General features: G+C 32.0%; 1 protein-coding gene and 1 pseudogene across 2 annotated transcripts in view; both read right to left on the bottom strand.

Moving 5' to 3' along the window:
- Positions 1-4950: 4950 nt before the first annotated feature.
- Positions 4951-17273, bottom strand: part of LOC140980488 (germin-like protein subfamily 1 member 14) — a 69196-nt gene continuing 56873 nt past the window's right edge. Inside the window, exons 2-3 of one of the 2 annotated variants that reach the window (XM_073446331.1) lie at positions 5893-6018; positions 4951-5685 (exon numbers count right to left, since the gene is read on the bottom strand). In XM_073446331.1, the coding sequence (XP_073302432.1) occupies positions 5123-5685; positions 5893-6013 (684 nt within the window). In that variant the 5' untranslated portion in view covers positions 6014-6018 and the 3' untranslated portion in view covers positions 4951-5122. Of the gene's footprint in view, positions 5686-5892; positions 6084-17273 lie in introns of those variants that run through there. The other variant, XM_073446330.1, reaches the window with a different exon arrangement.
- LOC140980410 (AT-hook motif nuclear-localized protein 1-like) lies at positions 7793-12001 on the bottom strand (annotated as a pseudogene).

Genomic DNA, 17273 nt, shown 5'->3' on the forward strand with positions numbered 1-17273 from the left:
AGATTAATTATTTTAAGACGAATAATTAAACTAATGAAGCCAAATAATTAAATTAATTTTCTTTTTGTTTTACCAAGGTTGGTGTCATGAAGAAAGTTCGACATTTAATTGCATTTACAAAATGATACAATAATTATTAGATATAAATATAGATAATCCTAATAAATATTTAGTGGATATTTATTCTATCTATATTTCTTTATCAAAAAGAAAGTCGACTAATATTTTTCAAAGCCTTGGTTTATTACTAAAATTCAACAATATAAGATTGCATAAATATATTTGTATTAATTTTATTTATTTTTTCCTTTTTTAAAGGCTATAAACTATAACAATTACTTTATGAGATATTCTTGCAATTAACGAATGAGTATTTTTATAAGAGATATATATTGACAAAACATTTACATCTTTTTGTAAACTTAAAAGATATATCTTTGATTGTAAATTTTTAAAATTATGATAAATAAATTTTTATAAAAATTATTCATTAGCATTACTCACTACTTCTCCATAGACAATGTCAAAATTATTTGGTTTTTATTTACTTGTAGATGAAGTGAACAAATATTCGTTTGAATGTGATTTATTTTATTTTGTAGATTTATAATATTTTGAATGATTTTATCTATGCAAGAAGTTTATCTTTAATTTGGTGAGGATGTTTTGGTAAAATCAATTATTATGATGATGTCAAAATTGTCAATTTATGTGTGTTAGGTAAGGATCGAGTTGCCTAGAAGACTGAAACTCCAAAATTCTTTGGTTTTTATTTTCTTGTAGATGAATTGAACATATTTTTTTCCACAAAATATTAATTTAAGAATATTGAAATACAAAAATTCATTGGTTTTATTTGTTTATGGATGAAGTGAAAATAATTTTTTCTCAAAACAATTAGTTTCTAAAATATTGAAATACCAAAATTCTTTTGTTTTATTTGGTTGAAAATATAGTGAATTTTTTTCAAAAAAAAAAAACTTAATTTTGTGTAAGGACATGATGTTAAATATCCTTTATTTTACATTAATTAAGATTATTTAATTTAAAACGACGAATTAAAATAATGATGCCAAATAATTAAATCATGTGGGTTGGCGTCATGAAGAAGGTTCCACAGTTAATTACATTTTACAAAAATGATATTTAGCATTATCGAATATAGAAGAAAGATGACCTTATAAATATTTCGTGAGTATTTATTCTATCTATATTTCTTTATAAAAAAAATCCAACTAATTTTTTTCAAAGCCTTAGTTTATTTTTAAAATTTAACAATATATTATTGAATACATATTGTTTTACTAATTTTAACTATTTTTTGTCTTTGTAAAGGTCAGAAACTATAACAATTGCTTATTTGATGATCTTGCAATTGATGAAAATGNGCCAATGTCTAATTTATACAAAATTATAATATTTATTATTAATATGTTTTTCAACAATTATTAATTTATTTAGATTGCGCTTGGATGAATTGATTTCAAATTCATGGATTATAATTATAATTTTATTGTTGACAATGAAACAATAGATCAAATATTGAATCTACACATGACTTATTTACATATTATTTATTATATAAAGTATAATGAATTTCAAATTATATCATTATTGGGTGGACTTGAAATATATCATAATTAACATGAAATACTACTATATACACATGAAATGAGTGGATTTGAAGTTTACGATGTCACTTCACTAAATAACAAAAATACATTGAATGTATTGAAATCTTTCCATTCAAGAAAAACCTTAGATTTATAACACAAAATTTTTAAACAAATATATTTTGCACTCATTTTATAATACTTGTTGTACAAATTATATTACATTGAATTTCCTACGGATAATGTTAAAAGAACAACCAATATATTCTACTGCGATATTTACAACAATTATATCGTGAGATTTTGTTATTGTCCAATGAGATTTTATATTTAATTTATAATGAGATTTTGATAAATAAATTTTTAAAGATTTTTTTGTGTTGTACGAATTATTGTACAAATTTAGTTGTACATGTAACATACTCATTTTCTGTCAACTAAAATAACATGAAAATCATTAATATATAATTTTCTGTAAATTAATCTCTTCCGATCTCATTTCTTTAACAACAATTATTGACAACGGAAATGTATTTTCACGTGCGTCGCACGGGTCTTTACCTAGTAAGTTATAAAGATAATAATTCAAAAAACAATACCGTGTTATAATTATTCATATAAATTAATTGTAATAATCCAAAAAAAATTTAAAAATACTAAAATAAATTAATTTTAAAAAAATAATTGAAATAATTAATGAAAAAGAAGATAAAAGAAATAAAAACAAGCAACTGCAAGTCTGCGAAACCTATAACGGGGCCGTCCTCAAAAAGCAAAGATAAAATAATCGAAACTAGCCTTCACAGTTCCATTTGAAGTGACATTTGGAATGTTAATATTGATAGCCTAATCATTACAATTTCTGCTGCCACTGATGTATCTACATATGTGATTTGGATCCATGCTGTCGACATTACCACCACATGAATAAACAACGGCTCTACCGTTCACAAAACCATGTTGTGCACAGAAAACATGTGAGCAATTATTTCTTTTTTTCTAGATCAAAATGAAGATATTTGTGCCATCAAAATAGCAAAAAAAAAAAAGGTATTTCATGGAGCGAATTTAAGTAAAAAAATTAATCAACAATTAATCAAATGCACCACTCTATGTGCTACATTGTTGTAACACGGAGTTACCGAACTGTCAAAATTACAATGCATAACTTTCTTGAATTCCACGTAAATAATAGAATGTAAAACACACACATTTCCATACAGTATACATTCAACCATCAAAACGAATAAATAAGAGGGGGGAGTTAAAAATTAAATTTTACTTACTTGGCCTGCGTCTATTAGAGGAGAAGAGTTTATAAGGAGACTGAAAAATAAATTTTACCTACTGGGTCTGAGCCTAGTGGAGGAAAAGAAGTGGAGAGTTGAAAATTAAATTTTACCTACTTAGGATAAGCCTAATAGAGGAGAAGAAAATTTAAATTTTACCTACTTGGGATGTGTTTAGTAGAAGACAAGAGTTGGGGAGAATAAAAATTAAATTTTACCTACTTGGGCTGTGTCTAGTAGAGGAGAAGAGTTGGGGAGGAGAAAAATTAACTTTTTCTTGCTAAGGCATCGGCTAGCAAAGGAGTCGGAGGCTGCGGAGGTGGAAGTTTTATTTTCCTGCTAAGACATAGCCTAGCATATGAATAAAGGGGGTGAAGAGGAGGAGATTTCATTTTTCCTGCTAAGGCTCCGGCTTAACAGAAGAGTTACGAGATGATGAAGTGAGAGTTTTATTTTCCTGCTAAGGCATAGCCTAGCAGAAGAGTAAAGGGGGTGAAGAGGAGGAGATTTCATTTTTCTGCTAATACCCAACTTAGCAGAGGAGTCAAGAGGTGAAGAGGTGAAAATTTTATTTTTCCTGCTAAGGACTATCTTAGCAGATAAGTCAAGGGCGCGAGAAAATGGAAATTTTATTTTCCTTCTAAGGCCAAGTAGAAAAGCTTGAGGTGGTGATGGTGAAAGTTGGAGCCTAATAGATGATCTTGAGGTGATAAGAGTGAAAAGCTCGAAGTATGGAGAGAAGGGGTTCACATTTTTCCTATGACAAAGGCCTAGTGAGAGGAGTTATAAGACAAGGGTAAAGAATTTAAATATCTCGCAATCAGACATATATGGAAATAAAAATTTTAATTGCTTATACTCAAGTGAAAACAAGGTACTTGAACTTCAAACAACAATATGTGATGAATATATGACCATGTGTTCGACTGTGCTTGGCTTAGTCCCAAATAACATTAAATAAGCTAAAAATGGGTATGACTTTTATATGTTTGTAGTAAAAGACATCCATCAGTTCATGAAGAAACAAATCTTGTCGTCAGTCCAAAATATGTTCCTTCAAGCACCAACCACTAACACATTTATTATTTACGAAAAATTACAATATGTTTGCTTATTTATGATTTTAGTGAACTAGAGTTGATGTTGCGGCAAAGACAATGCTTCGGGTAGAGTTGAAGTTATTTTTTTTATAAATACAATTAAATTCCAATATGATGAGTAGAAAGGAATGTGTTTAAGTATTGGTGGCGCAGATAATCTGAAAAACGTTTTTTTTTCNACCATGTTGTGCTTCGGGTAGAGTTGAAGTTATTTTTTTATAAATACAATTAAATTCCAATATGATGAGTAGAAAGGAATGGGTTTAAGTATTGGTGGCGCAGTTAATCTGANTGTTTAAGTATTGGTGGCGCAGATAATCTGAAAAACGTTTTTTTTTTGCTTTATGGTTTTCCTTTTATCGCCCGAAGCAACAAGTGATCGGCACACATCATTGACTTGATTTTATGCTCCATCCTACCTCCCAAACTTGAACTAAACTTTATTTCCCTACAATTCATCCTACCAAATTAACAATGGAAACATATTTATATTATATCAAAATAAAAATTTAACTACTAATAACGATACCGATTAAAGTAAATCATGAGAAGGATAAAGCATGTATATATGCAGGCAACTGTGGTATATACACGGCTAGACTATATAATGGTTCAACGACAGGCACGTGATTGTGTTTCTAATAGGAGAATTTTGAAACCAAACTCTACAATTGTAGTTCCAATTAATGGACTTGGTTTGGTTTATTGACGTTTGGGTTCAAAATTAGAATTGACTCACTTTATATTTGTGATAGAATCATGCATGCATGCAATTTAATTCGCAATACTTGCCAATGAAATCATGATTTAAAAAGAATGTTAAGTGTTATTGATTAATCATGTTTATAAATTCAAGAATCTAAAGCGAACCAATATTATATATAAACATATCCGAGAAGTGCTGGTGCTTGTTTGTCAACACATTTTACTTTTTTTCAAAGAAAACTGTAAATATAAATTGCAAAAACTTATTATTAATTTCTTTATTAGCCAAAATGATTAAAGAGAACACATCAATGAATCACATATATAATCAATCATTCATGCTCCTTATTCTAGTACTCAAACAAGTAGGAAAGAAAAACAATGGAGCTTTGTCTTAATTTGGTCTGGTTCTGTTTTAGTTGTTTGTCCAAAACTGTCCTTGAAGATATTTTATAACGTTCTTGTCAACCTGGAACGCTTTCGTAAGAACATCGATGGAAATTGGTGGTTCAGAGCCAAAAACAGCATTTGCAATGGTGATGACTCCGGGATTCTGACTACTTAACCCGGCAAATGCAACAGCCTTGGTTTTTCCGGTATTGAATTGAAAATGAATGAGGCCTTCAGGGAACACAAACACATCTCCTGGATGCAATGTCTTGGTAAAAAGCTTGTTCTTCTGGTCGGGATTTGCAGGATTCGAAGTCACAAACCCAACGAATAGAGTTCCTTCAGTTACGACAAGAATTTCAGTGGCACGAGGATGCGTGTGAGGAGGGTTGAGCCCGTATGGTGCATAATCAACTCGAACCAAAGAAATGCCCAAAGTGTTGAGTCCAGGTATTTGGTTTACATTAACCGGAGTAACCCTTGAGCCCACTCGATTTGATGTGTCTCCGGGCTTGTTCAGACCACTGAAATAGAAATCATCTGCCGAAACCTTATTTGGGTTCTTGCAAATCTTCCCATTCACAAAAACTGCAATCATACATATAATTTTGCATGAAATTGCACAATATGCAAGGATAAACCGAATTATGACTAACTAATAATGAAAATAAAATGGTATAAAGTTTCGAATCAGTTGATCAAAATAACCCCATAAAAAGCCAACATTATAAATTCGATATAACTAAAAAAATGATATTATAACTAATTAATGAGAACGTGCATAAAATTAATTACCAGAAGCATTTGCATCCTCGACAGCAACACAAAAGTCTTGAAGAGGACTAGGATCAGATGCATACGTCAATGAACATATCAAAGTTACTAACAAAAAGCCTAGAAAGAAACGAATGGCCATCTTAAATATTGAAGCTAGCTAGATATATGTTAGGAATGGATTAATGCAATAGATTAGTAGTGCCGCTGAGCTTGAGAAGTACTGATTTCAAATGCACGAATTGTTGAGGTATTTATAGTTGAAATATTTGAACAAGTCGATTAATTTCCTTAATAAAAATAGGTTTGAAATTGTCCTGTTTTATTTAACTATAAAGTTGGATAACTTACCCAGTCTGAATTTCATAACTTTTGACTATGATTAATTAATTAATTTACATACACAGGTAGCATTGATCTATTAATTTTTTCATTATTAAAATCTTATCTTATCATAAGCAGCGACACACAAAAAGGTAGAAAACCAAGAATTATATATTTAGATATCGACCAAGTCAGTCAAATATTAATTAATTGATTTATGTTAAATTAGTATATTTCGTTCTTCATGTTCTTAGAATATGTCTTTTTAATAGTTTACTTGTTCCAAGTGTGTTTGTGTGTGTATTTACCATAGTTCTTTAATTTCATAAAAAAATCAATTTATTAATTCGCTGTTTATTTAAATAATATTTTTACATATAATTAATTTATTTAATCACCCTTTTTTTTATAACAAGTGGTTATCGTGTTACAAAATATCGAACATTGAAAGACTCATAATTTGTATTGCATGATTTTCAAATCTCTATGATTGCATTTGGATTGATATATAAATTTTAAATCCATTGATTTCTAATATATTTTTGTTAGTTTTACATAAATAAGATTATAAACTCTAAATCAACTTTTTGCATGTTACCGTTTCACGTTAATTAACATATATTTCAAGTTCATCTAATAATAGAAACATTTGATATTCATTATATTTTAAATAACTAACGTGCAAATAAGTAAAATATAGATTTAAGATTACATTTATTGTTAATTTCATTGTTAACAATAAAACTTTATGTTTCGTTTACAAATATGTCTGCTTCGACGTTTTCTCCTCAAAATACTATCATATCGATCGGTCCAATCTTGGTAACCATGATATGCATGTCTCCCGACCCGTTCCCAAATCAGCATAATAAGTTATAAAGATAATAATGCAAATAACAATACCGTGTTATAATTATTCATATAAATTAATTATAATAATCCAAAAAAATTTTAAAAATACTAAAATAAATTTATTTTAAAAAAATAATTGAAATAATTAATTAAAAAGAAGAGAAAAGAAATAAAAACAAGCAACTGCAAGTCTGCGAGACCTATAACGGGGCCGTCCTCAAAAAACAAAGATAAAATAAAATAGAATAGAAGAAAAAAGGAAAAAACAGAAGTATAATTTGAAGGGTCCAACCGGCCAAGAATATGATGCTCGAGCTGTTTGGAGAAACTAGCTTTCATAGTTCCATTTGAAGTGACATTTGGCATTTTAATATCGATAGACTAATCATTACAATTTCTGCTGTCACTGATGTATTTACATCTGTGATTTGGATCCATGTTGTCGACATTACCACCACATGAATCAACAACGGCACTACGGTGCACAAAACCATGTTGCGCACATTAAAGATGTGAGCAATTATTTCTTTTTTTCAAGATCAAAATAAAGATATTTGTGCCATCAAAATAGCAAAAAGAAGGTATTTCATGGAGCGAATTTCAGTAAAAAAATTAATCCACAATTAATCAAATGCACCACTCTATGTGCTACATTGTTGTAATACGGAGTTACCGAACTGTCAAAATTACAATGCATAACTTTCTTGAATTCCATGTAAATAATAGAATGTAAAAAAAATACACATATTTCCAGACAGTATACATTCAACCATCAAAACGAATAGATAATAGTTGCTGTTCAATTTTTGTCCTCTTAGCACATGGAGCAAACGCAGAGCTCTTGCTATCTAAATTAAGCAACAGTTCCAAAGAAAGAAAGACATAATGGGGTTCAACTTATTGCACAACGAGAGACATAAATTCAACCTACTACACAAAGTCACTAGCCTTACCTGCAATTCCAATTGGTCAGTTGCAATTGTGTTAAATATTTCGGGTGCTCTTGGGCGAACTATCCACGTGAGGGAACATTCTTGTCGGTGGGGTTATTACTCCAGTCTGGGTGCATTGAGGACCGGCTGTCTCCACGGAACAAGGGAGAAGTCTGGTAAGGGCCTTCCATTCCTGCACTCGACATGGGTATTGCAGTAGCAGGTATAATAGCTAGTGGCTCGGGTTTGTGTTTCTTCGCCTTCGGCTCGACCTGGTTTCCAGCCAGAAAACTACCCACCACCATCTACTTTACGGAGAAACACCAATGTTAGGAAACATCATGTCATCAAAGCTTATTATGTTTTCCCAACTTTAACAAGCTAGAATGAGGGAAAAAAATTGGAGCAAAAAAAGACACACCTGCACAGGAATGGCCGCTACTAATAGGCCAGCAACTCCACCACCTACGACGCGACCATCAGGACTAGCCAAAGAGACACTCATACCACCGGATCTGTTTCTTACTCCACCAGTCTCAGATGGCATAAATGAACCGGTCAACGAGAGTATCTCAAAGCGACCCTAAACAAAAGAAGCAACAAGTTATTAAACACATGGGTCCATGAAAAACAGCCTAATACCAAAAAAAATTGCTAGCATCAAGAAAAAGTGACAAGATGCTATCAGATACATGAAAAGATAATCTGAATTTAAAGAACATAACGTATGCCACACTCTGCCAAAAATGGAAGAACATAAGTTAAAAAAATTAACTCACTGGCCAAAAGCTAGCTCTAAGGTGAAGATTGTCAAAGTCCTGCAACTCTCAGTTTGATATGTGGGGACAACTAACACACCCCTTCAACAGTGGGCTTAGGATCTGATACCCTAATAAAATTAAGACTTGGATGACTCTATGGGGAGGAATGTACGAGTCTACATATGCAACTCTCAAAGATTAAATCTAATCGATGTAGCATAATGACCGATGTGGGACAACTAACACCACCTCAGAATGAACACCTGAAGTGTGAAGTTTACAAGTGGCTCAACTATGAGCAGAATGGGTGGCCCAATTATGGGCAGTCCAACACATAACTGTAGACCTGAGCTCTAATATCATGTTAAGATTGGAACTTGAACTTAACTCCACCTCAAAATCTAACTCAAGGATTGAGGACTGTCCAAGTCCATATATACAACTTTCATGGATTTTATCCAATCGACGTGGGACAACAAACAAAAAAAAAAGTAACATTTTAATCAATGCATGTGGTCAATATGTCTAATTATACTAGACAGGAATTTTAATTTCTTAATCAATATGTTAAAATATATAAAATTGTAGCAAAGAAGGAAAATTGGGAGCGTAGAGTTTTGGTGACTAAACGATTGCAGTACCTCATAGGTCAATGTACCGCCAGAAGAATCAGGTTGCCGCAGAGTGACGCTTGAAATTACACCATTAGCCGACAGAATGCAAATTGCTCGAGGACCTTGCTGAGAGAAGGATATGACCTTCATTGTGATGTCCTAAGACCACCAAAAATAAAATTGTTAATATCCCGAGACTGAACACTTATATTATGGCAGAGAAATTCCACATATCATCAATATCTTACCTCTCCAGCATCGACAGTGATGATATGAGGTGTAAAATTAGCACCAACAGAGCATGAAACCCATTCACCTAACAAAATTTGAATGTCAGCAATCATTTTGTCCCCTGCCAGCCAAAAGGGCACAAGTATGCAGATAAATGGGAAAATATTCGACGTGATACATAAATTTATACAGGGAATTTCCAACGTAGCACAAGCCAACGTTATCAGCGCATAGTGAAAAGCTCGCTGACAAATGCATATCACTGAAGTTAAGCGCATTTTCTTTTAGAGCTCAAGAGATTTTGCATATTACAAGGTATCGTCTACTTTTAGATAAAGAAGCAAAATGTACCATTAAAGATGAGCTCAGGTTGTATCCTACAAGGAAAGTGAGCACTCAATGTGACTGGGACATCAAACTCATCCCAAGTGCAAAGGATGGGCTTTCAGGAAAAATATTAGATACTTGAAAAACACCAAAGTTCAACAACCCGAACCAAGGGCAACTTTGCTGAAACAGGGCGAGTTATACGACGAACACATGATAAGATCACAAATGCTCAACTGTCCAATAAGTTAAGTCCAATCTTAAATAGGATTAAAACCTCAAATTACAAAAATTAATCACAAAAAGTAGTTCGTATTTTTTGAGGATCAATTTTGCAGCAGAATTACACAGAAGAAGCAATAAAACGCACAATCAAGTTCACTATGATGCAGTTTAAATAAATGAAAGAGATGCTGAACAAAGGAGATAGAGAATAGTACAAGTATAAAAGCTTCACTCAATTTCAGATGACCAAAAGAGAATGAACCGTAAATCATACAGAAATTTAAATGAAGAAAAAATCTACCAAATTTTAACAATCCAAACCACTCAACCGACAGGAACACTGTTCTATAAACAAGGACATCCCACCATATCCTTTGAACCATTTCAATCAACATCCGCAAGCTGGCCGAGTGCATAATTACTATGAAAGTCATTAGAAAACAGTCCAAGTGGTAAGTCATGCATCCGAAATAATGTGATAATAAATGTGAAACAATTTCCTGATCCAAGAACGGTGGTTACATTAGTATTCTATTATTTTTTTCCCCTTTCGCCAGAGAGAGATGAAGAAAGGCAAAACATTGACAAGTAAATTATTTCAAGAAGCCAACTTTATAAACCAAAGCCTTCTCTCTTAAAGGAAAAAGTGCCTCACAAAAGTCATAGTTTCAAGATTCCTTAATCCCACGACAACAGATAAGCCCACTTGATGCTTACAACGACCCGTTTGCACAACCTATTAGCCTATCACCCTGCGCATTTATGCACAGGTCCCACTGCTTCACTTCCACATAAAACATTCGACGTTCCGAAAACATAATTGACGCTTAGGAATTAGGATTTAAAATAAATCAAAAACAGATCAGTAAACGCGCAAAGATTCATCAACATGCATGCATCAAAAAACAAACACGTGTACGATTAATCGAATATTCTAGAAGTATTTATGAATTACCCAAACTCTCAGTCTCCAATCTCAGCTCTTGCATCTTGGTGGCGGAGCCGCCCACATATCGGACCTTCCCTCGTTTCTGCACGGAGGAGAAGTCAATCACCGGAGGTGGGGCCGAGGAAGAAAGTGGCTTAGTATGGCCCTGATGGGGCCGAGGAAGAAAGTGGCTTAGGTGAAAGGGTCGTAGACACTGAGCCATCAGGGCCATACTTCCTAGGCCTGCCCCTCTTTTTCTTCAAAGAGACGGCGCCGCCAACTACGGCAGCCGTTTCCGTCGGAGGAGAGATAGAAACTGGGGGTAGTGGTGGTGCTGATCCAGTTACTTGATTTGGGTTTTCTTCGGTGGTTCTGGAAGCTAAATGATAGCCTGTGGGAGCATCTGATCCCAACACAGTTACTCCACTGCTATTCATAGCATTAGTACCTTCCATATTTCAAATTCCAAGAAAACAACTTCACAAAAAAATTAATTCAAAACCCCATGGTGTTTCTTGGAAGTAAAATCCCAGCCTTTCAAGATATATCTCAGAATCACTTTATAAAAGAATAAATAATTAAGTAAACAAATAAAATAAAAACGCCTCAAAACCCACAACCCAGTTCAGGAAGTAACCAAGATTTCTCACCTTTAACACTTAAGAATCTATAACAAGCTTTTTCATAGCTGAAATAAAGTAATGTGAGATCAAACTGAAATTGCGCTCATTTGTTCAGACGGAAAATGATTTAGTTCTTAGCGAAGACGAAACAGGAAGAGAAAGCAAACAAAAAATTGAAAACTTAACAGTGGATTTTCTTATAAATATTTGATTTAATGGAGAGGAAATTGGATTTTTGGGCTTTCGTTGGTGATGATAAAATATGAAAATAAGATTCGAAGGGTGAAAGCAAGCTTAGCTTAGGTTCCCTACCATTTCCTACCATTGTCCGAATTTAAGACTTCAAAAATGGTAAATAAAAAATAATGTATAAATTATTTACAATATATATTAATATTTGGACATTTTTTGTTAACTTATGTGAAAGCCACAAATTATATATTTTTCTTTATAAAATGGTTAAAGTCCGGAAAAAATAGAATTAAAAAAGTAATTGTGGTTTGGGAAAGTGAGATAGGTTGCGAAGGCATGAAGACAACCATCATTCTTTTAAACTATACAAAATTCGAAAAAAATTATTTATAAAACAATTTTATTATATTTATTACTCTTCGTTAGAAAATATAAAAAAAAATAGTATATCTACTTTTTTGTTAACAAATTATTTTTTAAAAAAAATTTATTTCTTCATTCTCACTGTGAAAAGTCTAAAATAAACGGATTTTTCCTTTTATTACAGTTAAGATTTTTGATGTAGGATACAAAATTTGTTTGAGTCACTCTCCTTGGAAACAGTCGGAGCCTATAGTGAAAAAAATTGGTACCAAAGTGATCACTTGACTCACATATATTCACAACATTTTTAGTGTCTTTTGCACGCGAGGGATACATTTATATAAAATAAATATTTAGTAATTTATTAAAAAAATAATAATAATATATGATAATTGTAGATAAATTATAAATATATTTTATAAATAAAATAAAATATTTAGTAATTTTTAGAAATTATAAGCAGATAAAATATGATAATTATAGATAAATTATAAATATAAAATGAATCAAATATTCAAAAGTTTATACAAAGATAAAAAAATTATTAAATATTTTCAAAAATTTTAAAAAGTAGATAAAATATTATAATTATAAATAAGTTACAAATAATTTAATTACTCTAGAGCCCTTAACTCTTTATTAATGTATTGTATATTAAGAATATATTTGTGATTTCCATTTAGGTTCATCAATAAGCTCTCTACTTTAATATCTAGTATACATATTGAGAAGAAAAATAATTTTTGATTTTTAAGATATAATTTATTCTTTAAAATAATTTTTTTTAAATTATTTTTTTCTGATAAGATTATATAAAATAATTAATTATGGATTTTGTCTATCTAAATATATGATAATTATGATAAGGATTTTATGATATGATATCATTATTTAAAAAGATTTTATTTTTAATAAAACTCTTGTTTCATTTCTTGAAGGATTTTTTTGGAGATAAACCCTAGGAGATAATGATATTATAAACAAGAGAAATCAACTGATAGAAAGGGATTTTCGTTTTCAACTCTTGACTTTTGGTGTCTTCGCATTTTTGCATGTCGTGAACTTCATAGAAAAATAATTCACAAAGAAGTTGCTGTTTTGAAGAGTGTTGTTCTACTTGTTGTCGAAATTATTGGAGACGTCTACAAACAACACGCGTGGAAATGTAGATTGAAGATCGTGTTTTTATTACTCCAGTTTTCGACACCGTGTTTTTGTTTTTTTGAATACGTTTTGGTTTGATTGTTTGTTTTAGAAAGCAATTTATTTTTTCTCAACATGTTGAGAAAATTAGTTTTTGTTAAAATCATTAGTTTGTCCTGAGACACCATGCAAATATTTAGACTTGTGCACAATTATTTTTGAGTTATTTTAGTTTAAGTTATTTATTTTTGTATTATATTATTTCGTAGCGTGTTATTACTAAGTATTACAACATCTGAGACAACATTTAGATATGATACACACAACTATTTATAATTTATGTTAAACAAAATCCCCTACACATATAAATATATAGTTTATTATTATCATCATAAAAAAATATAGAGCTATAATAACGAATTTTTTTATTACAAAATATAAAAAATCATAATAAATAATAACTCAAATACTAAATTAGATTGTAAAAAATAATTATAATATAATGAACTGTAATACATAATCTCGTTAACATTCAACATGAGCTCAACCTGGTGATATAAAAGACATCAACCCACTGTTCGTTTCACTTTTCAAAATTCAAAAGCATTCTATGCCTCGATTATGAGATTTCTCGAATTTTACTAATTTATTATATTATATAATTTGCCAAGTTTTTTTAGTTTGTCATACAAAATTTGTGAGGCCCATTTACTCTAACAATAATTAATGATCAAACAATAATGGTTTGATTTAAAACTGCAGCGGAAATGGTTTAAAAATACTTTAAAACGGACCTCAGGGCCTAGAAAAAATTTCGGCATGACCTCCCCGTAGCAGGACATCCCGAAAAACTTAAGCAGCATTTTATATCAAAATATACTCCAACTAGAGTCATAAAAACAAAAACCAAAGTCAACAACTTATAGCCGCACTGGCCAGGACTACACAGAAATTAAAACTTACCACATACTTACCAGATCATAAGAATCATAGGGTCAACTCAGAACATCACAAAAACAACCAAATATCATTACAGATACACGGGGCATCTCCCCGGCAAATAAACTACAATACAAGACTGAAACAAACTCAAGACATACATATAGACTAACTGGGAAACTCCACTGACAGAACCAAGCAATCCAACCTCAATCCCGAGCTCCACTGGCGGAACCTCGGCCTGATGCTGCAAAACGACTCGGGAGATCTACCATGGTGCCCAATAGCAACCACAGCAGCCCCCCCAGTAAACAACTGAGGTTAGGATTCTGGTATGAAACAGTTCAACAATAACAACAATAATCATAAATTATGCATAATCATATAGTAAAATGTAATATGCAATGCATGAAAGGCTCAACGAATAATCGGGATAACAGGAGCCAACAAACGGTACGATAACAACTGGAATAATGCTCGAGCAACAACACAGGGGAGCTACATCGTCATGCAACTAAACCGCCCTGCCAAGTATGCGAGGTATGCCAAGCTGTGCTGAATAACACCCCTGACTCGGCCTCCATACAGCTGATACGCTATAACAGGATGGCACAACAGAACGAACTAGATGACACAATCCCAGCGCTCACCTCAAAAGGCTGCACTAACCACGGAATTGTTCAATCACATCTACGGTTTCATGTGTATAGGCCTATCAGCCACACAATGATCCCGAGATAAACAACAGTGCCAGATAACAACGGATATCAACAATGGGCTAACAAGAACGATAGGGCTCAACATGAATGTCATAACTGTATGCCCGATGCTAAATGCCAATAATATGTCATAATAATAAACATAGATCACAACGAAGGCATTTAACAATTTATAACAGTCAGCAATTCATAAACACAATCCATGTAACACAGAATGACAATCAAACATAATTTATGTTTTACCGTTGTATGTTACCGAGCTGTAACATACCTATAACAACTTGAAACTCCAATATCAACTTCTCTTCAAAACTCTCGACCTAAACAAATCACAATAAGTCGATCATGAAAACTACCTTCCATACCAATGTCCGATTTGGCACAAAAGAGCATAAAATTTGTATCTCACTCAATATTAACTCAAATCAATATCCGCCAATTGGAAATGAAAGATAACTCGAATATCTAACTTTTTCTAGAAGAAGCCATCTTCCAAATCTTAGTAGATTAATCCCAGAATTATCAAGAACACACTGCCACTCAACAGATTTTCGGACAGAATTCTCCTACTGAGCAGTTTCAGAAAAACCACCATAACTTGCTCAATTCTTAATGAAATTTAACAAATATTATATCATTACAAAGACAACACATAGCTCTACAACGTTTATTTTAACCCAAAACCCAGAATCCGAGTGCTTATATGTCATAAACCCGAATTACAGTAGTTGTTCTGCACAGTACACTTGCAGAATTCGATTCGACACATTTTGGTAGAAAAATCATATCAAATCCGTTTCTTATCCAAATTCGATGATTCTAGTGGCTAAAAACAGAAAACTTAAAGCACTATAAGGTTTATTTAGATTATTTCTACAAATTCAAGTTAAAAAAATCACAGCAACACAAAAACTCTCACCCAAAAATCGGAAGAATTCGCGCAGAAACAGAGCACCGGAACAGCAGCTTCGATCTACCTGAATCCTTGCTCAAACTTCGCAATTTCTAACTTGAATCGAAGCCTAGGATGTTAGGAAGACACCCCTTTAGACCGATTGAGATTTGGACGCCGGACGGAGGACTTATCGCGATTTTCCCGCAGCTGCTCCAAGGGTGGCGAAAATTTGGGTTTGGGAAAGTTTCTTTCTTCTCTTCCCTTTCTCGGTTCTTCCTTCTTTTATTTGGTAAATTGTGTGTATGTATATGTATATATATATATATATATATCTTGTGTATTTGGTTACTAAAATAATAACTCAAGCCCATCTATCTCGGTCTGTATTTATTTTGCTCTCGTGTGTTATTTAAACTCTATATGTATTTTATATCGTTAAATTCTCCGATATTTTAAAATAAATATTTTTAACACACTTATTGAAATTATTTGGCATAAATAATTATTTTAATTTATAACTCAATAATTATTCTAATTATGCCAAAATTACCGGATAATTAATTACAGGGCCTTACAAAATTAATTACAATAAAAAACATTAGAAAATTTTAAGATCAAATTTGCGCTTGAAGATTTTGGGAGTGGTAGAATTGGTGAGTTTTCGCTTGATTTTTGTTCGTAATTTTTCATACACGTTTTAAATTTATTTAAAAATATATCAAATTTTATTCATATTTTAAAAATATAAAAAATGCTTTTTCATTGCTTATTAAATCGACATTATATGGAGAATTTCAAGTTAATTCCTTAATAAAATAATATTAAATTCATATGGTGTTCCTGTTGGTCCTACTTGCGGAATTTGAGATAATAAACCCCGAAAATAAAGAATAAACTGGACACCGAGATTTACGTGGAAAAACCCTAAAAATTATTAGGGTAAAAACCACGGGCAAGATGAAAAGAATTTCCACTATAATATTTTGTGGTGCACAGCTCACTCACTGTGTTTCCAAAGAGAACACACACTCTTTTAATACAGGAGAACAAACACATCACAAATATTATAGAATGTTATAAGATGAGAGAAAACTCGAAGAATGGATGATTTCAGAATGAAAGGGGAGAACTCTATTTATAGAGCCTCTGTCAGTGTGAAAACGCGTTAAAAACGCGTATTCATATTCAACACGTTGTCCCTGTCAACCCATTTTGAAAAGTCTTTTTGCAGACATTTCTCCCACTTGGAGATTTGATTGAGAATCAAACACATCTCCACACATCCTTTCAATCTTGTCATTCCCTGCTGCTTTTTTATGCTCCAGCGCACTTCA

This window comes from Primulina huaijiensis, chromosome 7 (genome assembly GCF_012295235.1).
Source record: "Primulina huaijiensis isolate GDHJ02 chromosome 7, ASM1229523v2, whole genome shotgun sequence".
In the NCBI taxonomy this organism is placed as follows: Eukaryota; Viridiplantae; Streptophyta; class Magnoliopsida; order Lamiales; family Gesneriaceae; genus Primulina; species Primulina huaijiensis.